Source organism: Clinocottus analis, unplaced genomic scaffold, assembly GCF_023055335.1.
Source record: "Clinocottus analis isolate CAN_PGR_092001 unplaced genomic scaffold, fCliAna1.0.p SCAF_15, whole genome shotgun sequence".
NCBI classification, from domain to species: domain Eukaryota; kingdom Metazoa; phylum Chordata; class Actinopteri; order Perciformes; family Cottidae; genus Clinocottus; species Clinocottus analis.
The window spans coordinates 12,995,017-13,013,327 of record NW_027175876.1 but is presented as its reverse complement, the minus strand read 5'-3'; the positions used below and the strand labels follow the sequence as shown (position 1 = coordinate 13,013,327).

The 18,311-nt window shown below is 41.1% G+C and overlaps 1 protein-coding gene across 1 annotated transcript; it reads right to left on the bottom strand.

Annotated features, from left to right (window-relative positions):
* Positions 1 to 2,832: 2,832 nt before the first annotated feature.
* Positions 2,833 to 18,048, bottom strand: dnajc5ga (DnaJ (Hsp40) homolog, subfamily C, member 5 gamma a). The gene is made up of 7 exons (XM_068577052.1): positions 17,876 to 18,048; positions 10,996 to 11,123; positions 10,294 to 10,507; positions 9,542 to 9,698; positions 8,338 to 8,519; positions 7,603 to 7,642; positions 2,833 to 7,389 (listed from the first exon to the last, which is right to left on the bottom strand). Exons 2-5 carry the CDS (start codon positions 11,112 to 11,114, stop codon positions 8,341 to 8,343), a joined length of 669 nt encoding a protein of 222 aa, XP_068433153.1. The 5' UTR covers positions 11,115 to 11,123; positions 17,876 to 18,048; the 3' UTR covers positions 2,833 to 7,389; positions 7,603 to 7,642; positions 8,338 to 8,340.
* Between the last annotated feature and the right edge of the window lie 263 nt (positions 18,049 to 18,311).

Here is an 18,311-nt window from a genome sequence, read left to right as displayed (position 1 = left end):
TTAGACGACCTGGTGGTCCCGGGCTCCCTCAGGATCACCATATCGATACCGAACTTAGTGCGGACACCCGATCGACATGGTGCACTGCAGCTCAGAGGTCCTGAGCTCAAGCGGTCCTCCAGCCTCAGCCTCCCGGTAACTTGGATTACAGGAACGCGCCACCGCACCCGGCGGGTAAAGTGTTCATTCAGAGAGGTTTTGGGCTTTTACAAACGTGGCGGCATCAGGGTACTCAAGCGGCATCCAGTGATGAAAAGAAAACCTGCACTGCAATTCTTTTAAGCAATTGTACAAATGATCTTTAAACATCTTAAAAATGTAAGTCACTTTGAATAAAAGCGTCAGCTAAATGAAATGTAATGCTGAGTATAAGTTTACTATCATCCACAGTCATGCACAGTTGATGTTTTTTTTTTTATGTCAGCAGTAATGATACAGTAACCTATATTTACACTCTGTGATTTGAAAATAAAAAAGTGTATTTGTATTGTCATGTGCACAGTTAACAGAGTTACTCCATACAATTACTTACTTATTTTGCTGGGTCCTCCAACTTAAAACTTAAGGAAAACATTTTAATTGAAATTAAAAATTGAGAATACAAAAAAGTGCTATCAATACTAAAATATATAAAATAAGGCACAGAAATATGAGAACGGTATTGTACATTCAGTTTCACTGAGTGTTAAACACCAGCAATTAAGTGAAAAGGACTAATTGCTTTTGTATGAAGTGAATCAATTGATGGTCTGTAACATACATCTTTAAGGTAAGCAACAGACTGAAGGAGTGGTTTGTCCCTCACAGGGACCCCTAACAGTACCTGTTCAGAAAAAAGAAATATGAAAGATTCATAAACTAAATATGTATGTATGTTAACTTGCTGTTATCATACCGAGCATATTGTTATATATTGTCTTATATTGTTCTGATGACATTACTTTCAAATAAAAGCCTGCAATACACTAGTTTTTACTTCATTATTGAAATTGACGCATAATGCAATCAATTGCAGAAAAATCAGGCGATTAACCTTTCTTTTTTTTTTTTTCAACGTTGCCCACCCATGTACCTACTATAGTATGCATATATTCCACTGTTTCGTGAACATAAGGCCTTTAGTAAATCCATTTCCAGCACCAGAACAGTTTGTCCACATGAGTTCAGCTTTAGGGCCATATTTTCTCTTCACACTGCCTGGTTCCTCATTGTATAAAGAGCTGAGACTATTCTGCAATATTTGATGTAACACACGTACACACGGTATCTATGTTATATGCAAGTGCCTTTCAAAGGTGAATTTAAGAAATGAAGTAAAATCAAGAAAATGACCTCAGTCCCTGAAGGATTAAACAGCATGCAGACGATATTTAGTTGAGTCACGCCCACCAGCTACTGCTTTACTGCTTTACTGCAGGTGTTGTATGTGTTTCATGGGATTAAGAGAAGGATTATGATTACTTAATTTCTAACAAGTACCGCTACCTTGGAGGGAATTAAAGTCTCAGTAATATTGCGGAGAATGTTTGAGGAGGAGCAATTTTTGTTTCAACAACTTTAAAGTATTTGACATTTAATTCAAAATTGAAATATTAAATATCATGAATAAATGACGATACAGAGGTCTCTAAGGCTTGATAATAACAGGAAAGTTGTCAATAGAAATCTGGGTCCTCATCAAAATAAATACAAAGAAGACAATCATCAGATACAGTTTTCATTATCATCATTTTTTCATTGTAGTAGGTGCAGTAGGCCATAAGAAAACTTGAATGTCCTTAAAATGTGTTGTTGTTAAACAGGCAAATGGGAGCAGACACTTAATGACAGGCCTATGGATGGCTTAATGAGAGAAGGGATTAATTTAAGAATGCATTTGTTTATGGATTCATAAAATAAAAGTAATGAAATTGAATCTTAAAACCAAAAGTCAGATTAAGGTCAACTGAGACAATTAGGTCAATTACACAATAATTACATAACTCATTCCAAAGACGTCCATCCGGAGTCCGTTTCAAGTCAAACTTCCTCCACAATGTGACCCAGAGACACTTTCACCTCCCGTCTCTGCCCTCTGACCGTTGTCAGCTTCCTGAGAAGCGAGTAGATAGCAGCGAGGTCAGTTCTCAGCGGCCAAACCCACAAGGTATTTTCTAATCCACAGAATGGAGTCGGCTAAATAGACTAAGCTATTAATGGGATTACTAGACTATTTATAGGCTCGGGGTAGAGGGCTGCTGCAGCGTAAGATAGACTTACAAACACACAGCCATACGTGCATCTCTACTGCCAGCGTCTTTCTTTTTGAAAAAAAGTTCATCCTTGTGTATCAGTGTGCAAACTCTTTGTGTTCTACATCTTTCTAATCAACAACGGATCCCACAAAGAGACCAACTTTCATTGATGAAATTATTTTTGTCCTCTGTCATTAATTCAGCGCCATTCTCCAACAAAATATTAAAAGCACATCATTAAGCCACAGTGTTGCTCTGGGTGACATGTCCCCTTGTTATTGTGACTCAACGCCCCCATACACCTTCCCGCCGGCCCCAAAACTTACTAGAGCACCACATGAGGATTAATTTGCAGCTAAAAAATAGCCCAACATATTCACCATTCCCTCCTGTCTCAGTGACATTGAGCCACACACTGCATTGAGCTGTGAGAAGAAATGACTGAAGGTATTGAACACAGTTGTGACCCATTTTTGAAAGATTTACAAAGCCAGTAAGCCGGGTTTAGTCCCTTCATGGGATTTGTTTCTGAAAATTAAATTGCAATTTGGTAAGATTTTTCACGCAAATGCAAATAAATGACAAACTAAGAGACCAGTACTTATAAAATCCCCCTTTATTATTTGGTTGAATTTCATATTAACTCATTTACAGATCGTCCACACGGAACCACAACAGTCAGTACCCCCCCCCCCCCCACCAAAAAAAACACCATTGAAAGAATGTCTTCATCTTGTTGATCTGGTCAATTTAATAGTTTCTCTCATCACTCTTCGGAGTAATACAGAAATTCTGGTATATCGTCTCATTTGTCAGTTGAGTAATGACAACAGGGATCCAAACTACATAGAGAACGTTAGCTCCATGCTAACGGTTTTTAAGCATACACTTGCATGGAGTTTGTATGGGCGAACACATAGTATGCTATCAGGTTAGCACAAAGCATTGAACCCAGGAAGTAGACACACATTACTTTTAAAGTCTGCGCTCATCATTAACACCAAAGTTGAGCAACAAGTTTTAGTAATATGACATTCCATTTACGGTATTTCTAGAAATAAAAACAAAAAATAATGTCATGTTATATTAGTATGTACACTGTTGAAACAGACATTAAACATCTCCATTCACAAAAAAAGAATTGTCAGCTAAAATGCTTTTTTACAACAATTACAAAAATAATAAATAATGCCTTCTTTCCGTGCGCCGTGGCCTCAAAGCGTCTAGACTTTTGATTTGTGAAGAACTGAAGAACTTGAACACTTGAAGTGAAATGATTCTTCTGAGAGAGATGCCATGGAGCTTCAGCACTAGTGTTAACAACTGTGTTAACAACAATTTGCAATCCACCAAAAAGAAACCGTTCTGGGTTGCTGGTTCCACATGAAGGTCAACATTAGTTTATTGCAGTTCACCAGGCGATGTTACTATGAAGGAGTTTTAGCAGTTGAGTTTATTTATTGTGAGAGAAAATCTGAAGTTCCCCCTGCCACCGGAAAGAAAGAACATTTTGTTTTTGAAAAATTTGAAATAAAAGTCACCGACAAGCAACAGTACTCCGCACGAGACAATTCTCAACAGCACATCAATTTATCCACCAAAGTAAAACAATCTTCAAAGTTTTGAATGGTATTAATTGAGACAAGCAACATAATGTTTGTTGGAGAAGACCTTGTTTCATGGAGCATACAAAAAACATTTGATCTATTCAAATAAGTTTGATTGAAAGGAATAGTAGAACATTTGGATAAATGGGCTCACAGCTTTCCTGCTGAGAGTCGGATGAGAAGAGGTGTGTGCCGGATTCATTTCTTAGCCAGGAGCATTAACCCTCTTATAGAAAAATGGAGAACATTACCAAAAGATTTCAAACAACTTCTTTAAAAACGACCCTTGGACAGGAAGAAAGCAGTTTTCTCTTCCATTGTTGACTTCAGATATGTAAACATGAGAATGTGTCAGCGTCATTTCAGATGTATGGTGCGTTCCATGCAGTTAAAACACATTATTGAAAAATGTTGCCGACAGCAAGACATTGGAGGAATACAAAATCAAAAAACTCTTTTTTCAAAAATGATGTTACAAGATTAATAATGCCCATGTTCCAGAAGTAAAGTACATCAAACCTATCAAAGCACCTGCGTGGTAAGTAATTAAATATGAAACTTGGAGCTTAAAGTTGCACTTAAAAGTATGTATTGACTAGAGTAAACATTACTCGACACCATTCACATGATATCGACTGTTGGACATGGAGCACAGCCATGAGGAATTAGAGAGGCCAACTATTTTTACACACACACACACACACCACACACACACACGAGAAGTTATTGTTCGCCCCAACTAGGGATGGGATATAGGTTTTTTTCATGGATGTGAATGAAATGAAAATAAATGAAAAACACAGTAAGTTGTTCCATTATGGTCTTTCAGCTCGGTATCATGGTAGAAGTGAAAAACAAGAGCCTGATTTAGAAAAAAAATACAGGAAAGAACAGACTCACACAATGTTGCTGTTATTTTGTATCTTTTATTTATCTGTTATTCATGCAGGAGTACCTTCATATTTACCTTTGCTAAGATTTGGGATTTTCTAAATCTCTAAAAAGGCTTTTGGCTAAAAAAGAAATAAAGAAGAAGACGTCAGTGATTTTTTTAAATGTATTTCTTGACATGATCCTAGGTAAAGTAATTCCAGAATGTTTTAGTGGCATTTTAAGAGTTTTAAGCAAAACCTAGTGATTAGCGAGAATCGCCATTATTTTGGTTCAGTATCACGTTTACGTTAAATTCCAATATTGTCCCGTGTCTAGCCGCAGCACTGACGTTGACCATGCAGATGAAACCGCTCTGAAAAAGTGCCTCCTTTCTAACCACAGCACAATCCAAAAAGGGAAGAAATGTCAAATTAAAGTGAGCTAAAAGATTGAGTGAATGTGCAAAGTGTATAAAAAAAAGAAAGAAAAAAAGTGTGTGTTTGTGTGTAAAACTATTTTCAAAAGTCAGGATCGTCTCTGGTGGCTGTAGTCGCTGTGCAACTGAAACACTGATCCAGATTCACTAGAAAGGTTTGCACAGGGAGGAGCAATGAATAAGCGATGAGACAGCCGTGCCAGCCAGGCAGCCAAGAGCAGAACTAAGAGCTGGAGCCTCTCTGGAGTTACTGATGAGTTCTCACCCAAACAAGACACCAACAGCTACAAACACTCATCAAAATGGTGCATCAATAGTCGTCTGTTCGGTCACTGCTGCAATTATTGTTCAAGGCACATCGCTGTCGTCATGGAGTCAGGAAGCAGGGCGAGAGGCGCAAAGAAGCGCCCCGTAATAAATGAGTCCTCCAACTAAAATAGATAGAAGATGAGCAAAGAGGGGTTGTGATCTTCATCAAGGGCCACAAATTAATCTGCAGACCATTATGTGAATTCAAGGAATGGATGGAAATGCCTTTGAGGCGCAATGAAGTCAGAAGGTTGCCCTTGCAATGCAGTCTTAGTGAATCTGGACCTGAGTTCACGGTTCATCAAGTAACGTAAGAGCTGACGGTTTCTGTTGTCCCGGAAGTAAGAGGGAAACTAAAACCCAGGACTGAGGTTAAAACCAGCTGCAATGGTAACGGACCCGCTCCGCAAGGTGCATAGACCCAAACGTGGACAATGAAAACAACTTTGACAACGTGAACTGTGGCAGAATGTCGGACCCGACCGGCGTTCTCGTGGGTTGGCGGGTCCATGGAGCTGTTGGCTTTGGGCTACAGAGTAGTTTGACTGCAACACAAGAAGGAACGCAACCACCGGACGGACAAAACAGAATCAAATAATAGAAATGTGGTTCTCTTCCACGCTATGGCATCTCTGTCACTGTCCATTTTAGTCGATAGATTACGATGGGGGTTGGCGTTGTTTCCTTTTTTTTAAATTCATGATTGCACACGATGAGATAAAGGGCTGGTACATATATATAGTTGTATGTATGTATGTGTGTGTGCATGTATGTGTGTGTGTGACACCAGAGTCTGCATGTCTAAGTTGTATGGTTTGGATGTGGACTGTATTCCAGTGCTGTACAGGAGTTGAGGGGGGGGGGGGGGGCATGCATTCGGGAAAAAAATGCATGCATGTTGGGGAGGAAAGCCTCGCCTCTGCTCCCGATCCAGGTTCTAGACCTTCAGTTCCGGGTTTTCGGCTCAGACGTTTTAACATCGAAGACATCCTCCGTCAGTCTCTTCTGCTACATCACATCTCCTCTGTTCCCCTTCTTCGCATTTGTGCGTTCATTTGACATGTTTGGGTCCCGCCGACTGAAGACGTAGCTGCTGCAGTCCTCCGTCGAAAGAAGAGTATTTCAAACCATCACACGTGGCATCGTGAGCTTGTTCGGAAGGAACGTTAAGAGGGTGTTAATGCAATATTTAACTGAACGCAACTGCTTGTTGAAACGAGACTGAAGGACGAGGAAACAAAAACAAAAAAGGTCCTCCAGGCCTACGTTGCTCTGCAGCAGTCACATGTGGCATCCAAACTAATTTCTGCTTTTTAACCCCAAAACTAGTTAAAAAGGGGAGAAGAGTATTCGTATATATTAAAAAAAGAGTCTAAAATGGAGGGAGACGCAAGGGAGGTTAGGAGGGAGAGAATTCCAGTCCTAATCTGGTTAGTAGATAAATAATGAGGATATCCCTTCCATGATGTCGTTTGTCCTTGTATCTCACTGGTGTTGCCATCTTCAGCTCAGTCCTCGCTGGTAGTTATGGGATGATGAGAACAGATTAGTGAGGAATCCGGGCATGTCGCAAAGCCAAGTCCGGGATGACTGAAACTGTTGGCAAGACCGCATCCAGCCCAGGCTAGGCTAAAAGTATGTAGCAAGCTGGAAGCAGCACGGGGACTTACATTTTCAGTGAGGGTCTTAGCACTTTCAGAGCCCAGGAAGTAGTTGAATTTGCATGAATATCCTCCATGACTAGAGTTCCATTTAGAGGGGGGGGGGCAAGAGCCTTTCGGCACCCACTTCACAGGTGTGGTCCCGTGGGTAGATCAGGTGGCTTGAGGGGTCAGGGTAGAGGTGTGGGCCTGGGCCGGCTGGTGGCTTTGGGCTGGTTGATCTCTGGCAGCAGTCGAATATGGCTGGATCATAGGAGGGGCTCGAACGGCTGAAAGATGGAGAAAAGTGGGGAGTCAAAGCGGGAACCAACAGCAACCGTATCCAGACACAACCGGGCCGTTCGGCTTTACAACATTGTCTCCTGTCCACACAAAAAGTACAATGAGAGCTGGTCTCGCTAGAGCTTCTTCTACCAGTGTGACGCTTCAGTCTGCATAAAACAAATGAGAAAAAAAAATGAAATAAATAGAACCTCACCTACCTGCTTCCACGAGTTGAGGCTCATTTGCACTGTCACTTCCCTGCGGGAGGAAATTAGCCACGTTAATTTCTGCCAGTGACGACATCTGATAAACGCAGCTACAGTTTTAAACTGTAATTTGGTAAAAAAAAAAAAAAAAAAAATTTGGAAAAAATTCTGTTGCGTTACTTTGTTGTGTATTAAACTAGAAGTGGACATGCAGTGCCATCATTTTTTTTTTACATTAAATATAGAATGAATATAAAATCTCATCCAACAGGCATCTTCAGGTTCTTTTTTTTTTTTACAAGCTTGCCAATTGAAAGTATCAAAAACAGGAAGTATAAGATGAGGCCTAGACACAACAGTAAAGTCAAAAAAGCAACAAAAAACAAAAAGCCAGTAATTGATTAAAGTTTTGGCAGCAATTACAGCAAACAGTACAGTGACTCGGTGAAACAGTGACTCAGTGAAACAGTGACTCAGTGAAACAGTGACTCAATGAAACAGTGACTCAGTGAAACAGTGACTCAATGAAACAGTGACTTAGTGAAACAGTGACTTAGTGAAACACTGACGACAAGCGTATGGAAACAACATGCAGGTACGAGACGACGTGGCGTGGTAGTGGGACAGCACGAGCGGTTTTGTTACGGATGAGTGAGCAGCCATGAGCCACGTGCAGCCAGACAGGCAGCCGACAAGCAACACCAAGGGAGACAATGTGACGGATGACCGAGACGAGGCGGCTCTTACGAGTCATTTCGACTCTGGTAGCGTCTCTCCGGGGTTTTCTTCCCCCGCTGGACTGGCCGAGGTTGGCGACTTGGGCTCTGGGGGAGGCATGGGCAGTGGCATGGGGATGGGCTGCTGACTCTGGACTTCTGGGTTTTCTGGACCCACATTAGATTTGGGCTGGCCTATGATTACTGTGTAACCTGTTGGATTAGAGCATGAACACACACACACACAAATCCTGCAGCGTGAGAGCACGTTCAATTCACTGGTGATGTTACAGAAAGCATTTCGGGTTAGTTTACGGCACAGATTTATTTTCCTACAGACGCTGTTCCAATACTATTGGTTATAAAAACGCTGCTGACCTCAATTTAGTTTTGAGAACTCCGGGGTAGCGTTGTTGGTGTTTTAGTAGGTCACTATTTCTATTGGGCCTAATCAGATGTGTGCTTCCCTGTCGTTTCGGTTTCAAAATGCCCTTTTTAAAAACTAAAAAAGTAGCAGTGTGGATGCAGCCTTAGTCATGGTGCTGTGACATTACTCGATTCAAGGAAAGATCATGCGAGTTTTGAAAGAGGAAATGATCTTCTTGCAAATGAGAAGTTGAATTTATAAGCAATAAAATGCACTCTTTACTGTCCAACAGTAACCATATCTAAGAATATGGCCGGCATTCTCTCTTTTTAACAGCATGTGGAGCTACTGACACAGAAATAAAGTATCCCTCATTAGCTTGCTGCTCGCTCCACCTTAAAAAACAACTGGAAGCACTTCTCTCGTCTCAAAGTCAAATGGTTTTGGGGTTTTTGGGTAGATGCCTGAAATAAGGTCGGAAGAGATTTTAACGTCCGTTGTGAATTTTGAAGCTTTTACGAGTCTTAAAAAAAGACAGCTGCTAACAAATGGCCCCTACTTTAATTCATAAAGACATTTCATCCTTTTTTTGTATTATTTGTTTGCCATAGAAGCATGGAAGCCAAACAATAAGACTTCAAGGTACCAAAGGTAAGAGGTGTGTTGAAAGGTGGTTCAAAAGTTGCCTGTGTCAATCTTGATCCAAAGAGAGCGTGTATCGTCCACTACATGTACTATGTACGTGTAATAGGTCATCACAAAGCTAACTGATGGACACCACTGTGAGCCAATCTATGGAAATGTTTTTAATACTGCGCTCTCAAGACCTGAGAGCCTGAACCGTGACCATGTGAAGCGCCCTCCTCACCTCCGTCCTGCTCCGCTTTGATTTGGGCCTCCAGATCTTCCGGGTCGACATACTGGTAGTTCTCATCGTCGTCAGGTGGTTTACACTTCCCGCAGCAGAAACAGCAGCAGCAGCAACAGCAGCAGCAGGTGAACATTGTGCAGCAGAGCACCAGACCCTGCAGGAATCAACGCGACAACAGAACACATGTTGAGCAAACAGGAGGATCTGAGAGGACCATCTCTATCTCCAAATTAACACTGCGCAGTTCAAATGATGAGCACTTTGTTCAACCCTTTGTGCGGGTATACTTAGGACTTTTGGACGTGTGAGAGCTATATTAACATAATAGAGTAGGTACCCTCATCATTTTAACAGTCATTAAAGTGTGTTATCCAGGATAAAAGAAAAGATTAATCCAGGAGTCTCATTTTGAAATTTTGTGATCGGATTCAGACACAAGAAATGTTTAACAACGTTTTATAATTTACCAGAAATACTTTTAGAGGAAAACAGAACCGTCACTTAATGAAATATGCAACAGTATAAACTATGGCTGAACGCAGGTTTTAGACCCATGTGCTTCATAAAAAGGGAACGTCTATTGGTGGCCTATAGCGCTGCATTGTACATGTGTTGCTCTTATCGTTGGCCACGTGTTCCATACTGCTCAAAGATATGGAATCAGCGGTTTCATATTGATGTTTTTCTTCCTTCAATAAGAACATTTGAACATGGATAAATGATAACTGTAAACAAACCACAGCACAAACCTTAAACCACCATTTGGACATGAGGAAGTAATATTTGACACTCTCCTCGCCGAACTGTTCGGACACGTAAAGGCCCATGGAGCCATACTCGTTGTAGATCTTCCTCTTGGTCTCATCATTTAGAATAGAGTTGGCGTTGTTAATCTCCTTAAACTTCTCCGCTGCCTCCGGGTTGTCCGGGTTCTTATCCGGATGGTACTTCAACGCTAGCTTCCTGAGAGGAGAGAGGAGGCGCACACCGGAAATCAAAGGATGCAAAGTGAAGCAGAGGAAAACGGGGAATCATGTTGAAGTTAGGGGGAAGGGTTCAGATGTGATGTAGTTTAGGACATTTTCATCTTCACTAATTGTCACTCATTGTTTATTTGAATGGCTATTGAAAAGGAGACTTTTTAAGTATCAAAAACAAGCTACGCCACATATGCCATGTGGTTCCTCTGCCCACATCAAAGTCACGATAAAGATTATTGCTCTTTAGCAACAACGGGTGGAGGACGGTCTCTGAGTAATCGGACCACCTATGAGGCGGTGTTTATAAAACACAATCAGCAACAGGATTACACCAATTTAGGCAAAGGATTTAGGAAATGCCTTACGTAATAATTACAATGTGGTTGGCCTGCCTACTCTGGAAAAAACTGATCCTTTGAGGGGAGACAATTGAAGTAACAATTCAGATTACTGCACGTTCAGACTGCTCACCTGTATGCTTTCTTGATGTCCTCGGCTGTCGCTCCTTTCTCCAGCCCTAGCACCTTGTACACACTCTCCCCAGCGGTGGACATCTTCCTTTGGGGGCGGGAGGGGTTCGGTTCAGCCATGGCTCACCTCTGTCATCAGGAGAGAAACAATAGTAACAGAGTGAGAGGGAGCCAAAAAAAAAATCATTTGAAGATGATGAAATAGTAGGAAATGTTGCAGCGGGATTAAAAGATAAACTTGCAGCTTATCCCCCATGTTGCAAGATTCAACCCAAGATACTTTGTTTTTAACTACCCCCGACACTGCTGTTAACCGAAGGAGCAGCCTCGCTTGTGGAGAACTGTTCAGTGCATGAAGTCAGGACAAAGGACAGGGCTTCAGAACATTTGCAGCATGTGGACGTCTCTCTGTTCTCAGATACAAAAGGACGCCACAGCACCGCAACACCCTTCTTTCAGTCCAATTAAAAGGCATTCATTATAAAGATAATATTTTTCCGACAGTACTGTGTTCTTGGTATTGTTCTTCGACGCTGACATTTCCCCGAAAGGTTTGCACACTGCCTCGGTGTTGCCATGGCTCAATTTGAAAAGTGTGTTCCCACACAGCTGAGGTCTTTGGCATTTTGTTTTCGCTTCAGCAGCCAAGGTGAACTGAAGCGTGGCGCACACTGCTGTGCCTGTGTAATTAAAATGTACAAATATAGAACAAGAACGTGCCGACAAATGTTGTTGATGGCCTACATTTAGCAAAAATAATAATCTGAAAGTACAAAATATATATTTATCCAATTTAATGCAAACCCAATACCTAACCGAACAAACGAATATCCAAATAGTCCAATATTCTCATTAGATGGCAGTATTATGGGGTGGGGATTTTTCCCACATGTCCATCTTAAAAGCCTGACGCACAATGCAGGTCATTTTCATCTCTTGTCCTTTAAACTACACTTGACACCCAGTTTAGACTCAGGGTGCACATGAGTGAGGTATAATGACCTCGGGTTTAGGCGTACCAATCAAAAACGCCTTTAACATTATATCCTTTATCAGCATTGTTTCATAAATGGAGTAAAATAATTACTAGTTTGTTAAATAGTGTGGAATTTGTGTTTCACAATTACAATGTACAAAAGAGCTTACGATCAAAAGTATGGCTACTGTACCATCACACACATACACCCCGACGCTTCCTAAGCCACGCCAATAATGCGGTCCGGGTTGACTAAAGAAGATTACATTTTGCTGATCTTACAGATTACCCGTCCGAGTCCCTGTCAGAAGAGGCTAATGTCCTGTTCAGACTGTGGCTACTACACAGCCCTGCGCACGCACACGCACACGCACACGCACACACACACACACACACACACACACACACACAGGATTTATGCTATTGTGTTTCTCATTAAGCTTTTGAATTGCAGCCTCCGTTAGACTTTCAGGGTGAAAGTAAAGACATTGATATAGGAATAAAGAATATGACTAATAAGCTGTTTATTCACACAGGACTAGTGTTATCAGCCAAGACTTCTGGCATATGGCAGGCAATTTGCTTTGGATTGTATTATTTTTTTACTTCAGATATTACAAAGTGGGCAGATTTGCAGAGGATTAAAAACTCAGATGACCTTTGCAGTTATTACAAATCCCCAGCTAATGCTGGGGCTGTGTGAACTGTGGGCTTTTGTTATTTCAGCTAACCGTTCTCAAGTCGTCTGCTCTCTTTGTGCATATTTATGTTATTAAAAAATGGAATAATTCTCCCACAAAAGGACCATTTGTATATAAATTACTTATTGTGCGTTACCTTTGTGCACCTAGGCACACATCTTCAACAAAACCATTCTACTTGAAACATTACAATCAGGCTTGTGAAAGTTTGGATGTCTTGCTGTTGTTAATGGTGTTTATTTTTTATAATGTTCATTGGAGTATGTCTGCAGTTGGATTGGAAGAGGACGGAATATGATTAGATTAATTGGTTTGTTGGGTTAATCCTAAATTGACAAAATGCAAAGAAAAATGTATATCTTTGGGTTTTTAGATGAAGAAAACATGACATTTTAAGACATCACATTGGACTTTCACCATTTTTCTGACAAAATAAAAACCAAACCATTAACCCGAAAAAAAAATTGGCAGATGAATTGATGATGAAAGTAATCGTAGCGCGACTTCTAAACATCCCAATAAACAGTTTTATGAAGCCACCATCATCATAAAACGCATTGGACCTAACAGCGACATCGTTAACTTTAGAGGTTAGTAGGTGCTAAAGGCCTCAGGAAGGATGAAGGAAAAGGTCATAGTAACCACAGCAAGGATACACATCCATAAAGGCGTCAACAGTGCTGCCACGAGCTTAACTTTCAACATGAAGTCGGTACATCCTGTTGGTGATATTTTAGTTAGTTTTAGTGAGTTATACGCTGCTTTGTGCGTTTAAAGCCACCACTCCCACATTAATCATTGTGTTCTTAGCAGTCGCACATGCAAATAACTTGCTCGTATCCAAAACCATTATAAACAACATCCCAATCCTGAGGGCATCTCTTAGAAGAAACAAACACTCACTGTAGTGCTACAGAAAAAATAACTGCCTCAAACCTTCTCACCATCACGCATTGGTACCGGTAATTGTAAAAGATGGCACTAGTTACAAAAACTGTATCTGTAACCGGTCTCGAAAGGGCAACTGCCAAATAAACACAAATTCTTCCGTCAACAAGAACTAGAGCTGAAAAGATAAGAAACCATTTAGTCATTTTTCACAAGCATTGGAAACCTACAAACATTGAACATTTCCATGCTTCTCAAACGTTGGGATTAGTGAGCACTTGATTTGAAATAAACTCTGCAAAGATGAGATCAAAAAGGCCAATATCTCTCTCTCTCTCTCTCTCTTTCTTTCTCTCTCTCTCAACGATGGACACGCTGCAGGACCAGACCAGATGGCACGCCCGCCGAAGCCAAGAAAGCTGATGTAAATACTCCAAATTCTCCAAACATGCTGCGCAAACCGTGGGCAGTCTGTCAGGAGAGCGCAGTTCAATAGAAGAGGCCTCAGCTTTCTCCATAAACCTGCAAGACCTCCGGGCAAGAGAAGTCTGCACCGATCAATCCCTCACACTGGAGCGATCGATGGAGGGTCACTGAGCTAACGCCATTAGGTTAATTAGCTAACTGCAGTTGCTGCGGTGGGGACTGTTAAAAAATAAATAAAAACCTGGATCTGCATGTATGCAAATGTTGCTCCTTTACACGCTAAAAAGGGTACTAGGGTACTTAAATGAAATATAACACATTTCTACCAGCCCAGCTGCTAAAACTGGAGACAAAACAGAGGACTCTTTTGTCTTTCTTTCAAAATATTTCCACTGGGGCTCTTTTGTACTCCGAGTTTGATAAAGTGCAGATATTCATCTCACTTCAACAGCTATTCAGCAGGATACTTTCCTTTTTTTAAGCCGAAAGGCTGTCAGCTGACAGACCAAAGCAGAAAATGAGGGAGGCAAAGTACATGTATGCACATTATGAAAAACACACACACATTGGACATAACACACACATCTATCTATGTTGTGTATATTCTTAATAGGAATAAAAATGGTTTTCAGTTCATCATGAGTTTTCGTAGATTTATATAATTTCAAACCTTAAACCTCCAGCTTGTTGGATCACCAATGACACACACAGAGAGGAAGAGCGACTTCAATCTCTGCTTCGGTAGTCGTTTATGTCTGTTTGCCACTTTTTGAATGACCTGAATGCCATAAAGAGAACACTTAGGAAGATATATTGTTCAACAGAACTCCGGTCTTAAAATAGATAATATGACTGTGACAAACTAAAAGTACGGCTCAGCAGAAACATTTACAAAGTTTATCAAAATCACCATTACATTTTTTTTTACTCTACTTGCGTACGACTGTAGAAGAACTATTTCAACCTGCAGATACAACTGTGTGAGCAAAGACACAAAGCAACCTATTCTACTACTCACATCTATATTTAGGACTTAAATTACCATTTTAAAAGCCTATTATTAGAACAGATCATAAAAGACACCAAAGTCCTGCTTTGTGCCAATTCAACGAGACATATTGTTTTATTGCTTGAGACAAAAGATGAAAATCATGCGAGCACTGAGGGCAACATTAAGAACATTTTTTCTCAGTGAAGACGACTAAGAAGCAACTTCTACAGAGACTGTAACACTTTTACTCTTAAAATAGTGGTCTCTTTATTGTACAAAAATAGCAAAAGCTATCCAAAGCGTGTGACATGTTGACTATGTGATAACAAACAGCCAAGGCCATGCACACAGACAAAAATCCATAAAACACATCTCTGCCAGACTGTTTAAGAATTATTAAATTAAAAAAAACTACCTAATTACAAGCCAAACTGTCTGGAAAATGCAAATATGAGCATTGAATATACATGACTATTACTTTGAGGTTTCCGTGGTTCAAACCTGTCTTCAATATGTCTTACAAAAAGGGGAACAGTGTTAAAATTTACAAAACTGTAAAGGCCCTCCATTCAGGCTGTTTGACAAATTACTGGATTTTTTTATTGTATAAAAAAAAAGAAAAAAAGTCTAATTTACTTAGAGGGATGTGTACCGTAGCCTAGTGGAGATTGAGATGAGTGTCCAGGCAGACTTCACTCTCAGTCTGTGTGTACATATCCCGCCTCCATCACCAGCGGACTCTAACCCCCCCAAACATGACTCCTCCAACTACTGCTGCATCGGCTTATGATTGAAGGAGGGAAGTCGAAAGTAAAATACACACAGTCCTCCTGATCCCCTTGCATTGATTTGTCAAATAGTGTGGGAATAACAGCTGATTTGGACACCTGTTTGATAACTTTTAAAACATGTGTGCTGAAAGTAAAAGTAATCGCTGTTGCAAAAATATTCACTGATGGCCAGGCACGTTCATTTGATGTCATGTCAGGAAAGATACCAGATCTCTTAAAGTGGAGGAGTGACTTAGACCTCTGACTATCTCATTTGATAGTTTCTGATGAGAAACAGAGGACAGTAACTTCTGACTGAGAGAAGGGTGATGGCACCATTTATAACCTAAATGATCCGAGTGACAGGACTTGGAGGCAGCACAGGCCGGGAGAAAGAGCGCCAAGACAGAACTGAATCCATAATTAGGTCATTAGATCGAGCTTCTTGAAAGTACACATACAACCTGCAGAAGGGGCGCAACATTCTGGCAGAGCAGATGTCGGCCATAACGTTGGGACAATATTGTGGTTTTTCTCAAGTTTCAGAAGTATAGATGCAGAGGTGCAAAAAGTGTTCATATATTTTACTTAAAAGTAAGATAACTCTGTTCCAATTAAAAGTACAGAATTTAAAAGTTTTACTTGAGAGTCAAATAACTAAAGTATTAGCATTTAAATGTCCTCAAAAGTACACATTTTTTCAGAGAAAGCCATATCCGGATAAAATATATTGTTTGACTATTATTGATGCATCCATCAGTACATCAGACCTGGTGAATGTGGTGCCACTTTTAATTAATTTCTATACATTTGATGAACATTACGTTATATTCTGATGGGTAGTTTGTGAACTTGCCCCTCTGGATCCTCAAAGCCTTGATTGATACAACAAACCATTTGTTGATCGTAGCTTGTCTTATTACATCTTAAATCTGCAAAGTAACTCCAGTGATCAGCTAATATGTAGTAAAGTAAAAGTACAATAGGTCCCCTCTGAGAAGCATAGAGGAGCAGAACAAGAAAACACTTTAGTAAAGTACTAACACCCCAACATTGTACTTTCCACCGCCGTGTAGACGCAGCGTTCACCCCGTGACCTCCATCTCCATACTAACCAAAATAAAAATGCACAACTACCCAGACGGATGACTTGATGAAGTCACGACGGGCTGGTGTTTTTGGGATAACGTGTCCGGTATGACGGAAGGAGGAACGCCGCGTGATGGTCGTCTGTTTGTCCTTGTGGAGCCCTAATCCCTCGCTAATCTCCCTGCACATGGAGAACTACTTTCTATGTTACACCCAGTCATTCATACTTAAACGTCACGGGGAAACATTTGTACAGTGCAACTCAACGACACGTATTCGTCATGAAACGCCGCCGTCCGGCTTACCTCATCATCCTCAGAATAAAGTGACATGTGGGCCCCGGTGCTGACAGGTCGCTAGCTGTTAGCTACACTAAACATGAAGACAACGCCTGAGACTGAGTCTCCCCACTAAAAGCATTTTATCAATGACTTCATGACGACATGTACTACAATGTCAGATGGTACTCGTGGTCCGTTATATCGGGCTACCTGCTAGCCAGAAGTAGCCACCCCACATCGCTGTGGCGTGGAGACAAAGATGCACTGAACTGCATACACAATATATCAATATACTGTTTCCTCCTCGTGTGTCTGTGCAACGAGAACATTGTCACATTGTAGCTGCGGGGTTTCTATGCATTAGCTAACAGTACGTTTCAGCGCACACCAAACGAGTGCATGCAGCATTTTTTTTTTTTGTATCATCCGAAGCAGTGCAAATCCTCATTAGCAGTCGTTCACAACTGTGTTGGTTGCCACCGCCCTCCCGTAGAGAAGTACAACACTTAATGAAACACAATCCATGTGCTGTTCAGAAAAATGTCCAAACAGTAACGTGCTTCCTGTGGTTTTAAAGGACGCCGAGAAACCATGTAGCTTATACGTTCACGGCGCTCACGCTGCGCTGCCTTTGTCGAGATTCAACTCAACCCTTAAATTGCCAGATTTTTTAATAGAGTTTGGCCTACGTGAGCATGACAGCTACCCCCGGTTAGCTCACATCATGCTAGCTGGTTAGGTACTGCCGGAACGCCTTACCTTGTGCAAACTGAACACTGTGAATCTCGCTGTACGGCTAACTGGACCATAGAGGCATCCGGTTTGATGTCTCAGCTCTCTCGTAAAGGCTCACTTTAGCCGGGTGCAGAGGAGTGATACGCCGCTGTGGCCGCCGGGTCGCCTCTTCGTGTATGGTTTTCTTGTCAAGCGGGCTCATGCGCTGTGATTGGCTGATTTCTCGTTCCAGGGAAGCGGATGATGCTTTCAAAGGTTTCCTCCAAAATACACTTTTCCAGAATGAAAAGCTAATGACGAAATCAGATTCCTTATTTCTCAAATGAATTATCTCCAAGTCGATATGCTGCAACCGAATAATACAAATAGATCCAGGATAATGTTGTAATAAGTGCTTCACATGAATTGTTCACCAAAAGCTGCACATTTCAGCACTTTCAAGATGAAATTACACTGTGCC

Coding starts and splice junctions, on each gene's coding strand:
- dnajc5ga (XM_068577052.1), bottom strand. CDS start 11,114: ATGGCTGAACCGAACCCCTCCCGCCCCCAAAGGAAGATGTCCACCGCT. Junction 10,508..10,995: donor GACATCAAGAAAGCATACAG/GTGAGCAGTCTG, acceptor CTCTCCTCTCAG/GAAGCTAGCGTTGAAGTACC. Junction 8,520..9,541: donor CAAAGCGGAGCAGGACGGAG/GTGAGGAGGGCG, acceptor CTAATCCAACAG/GTTACACAGTAATCATAGGC.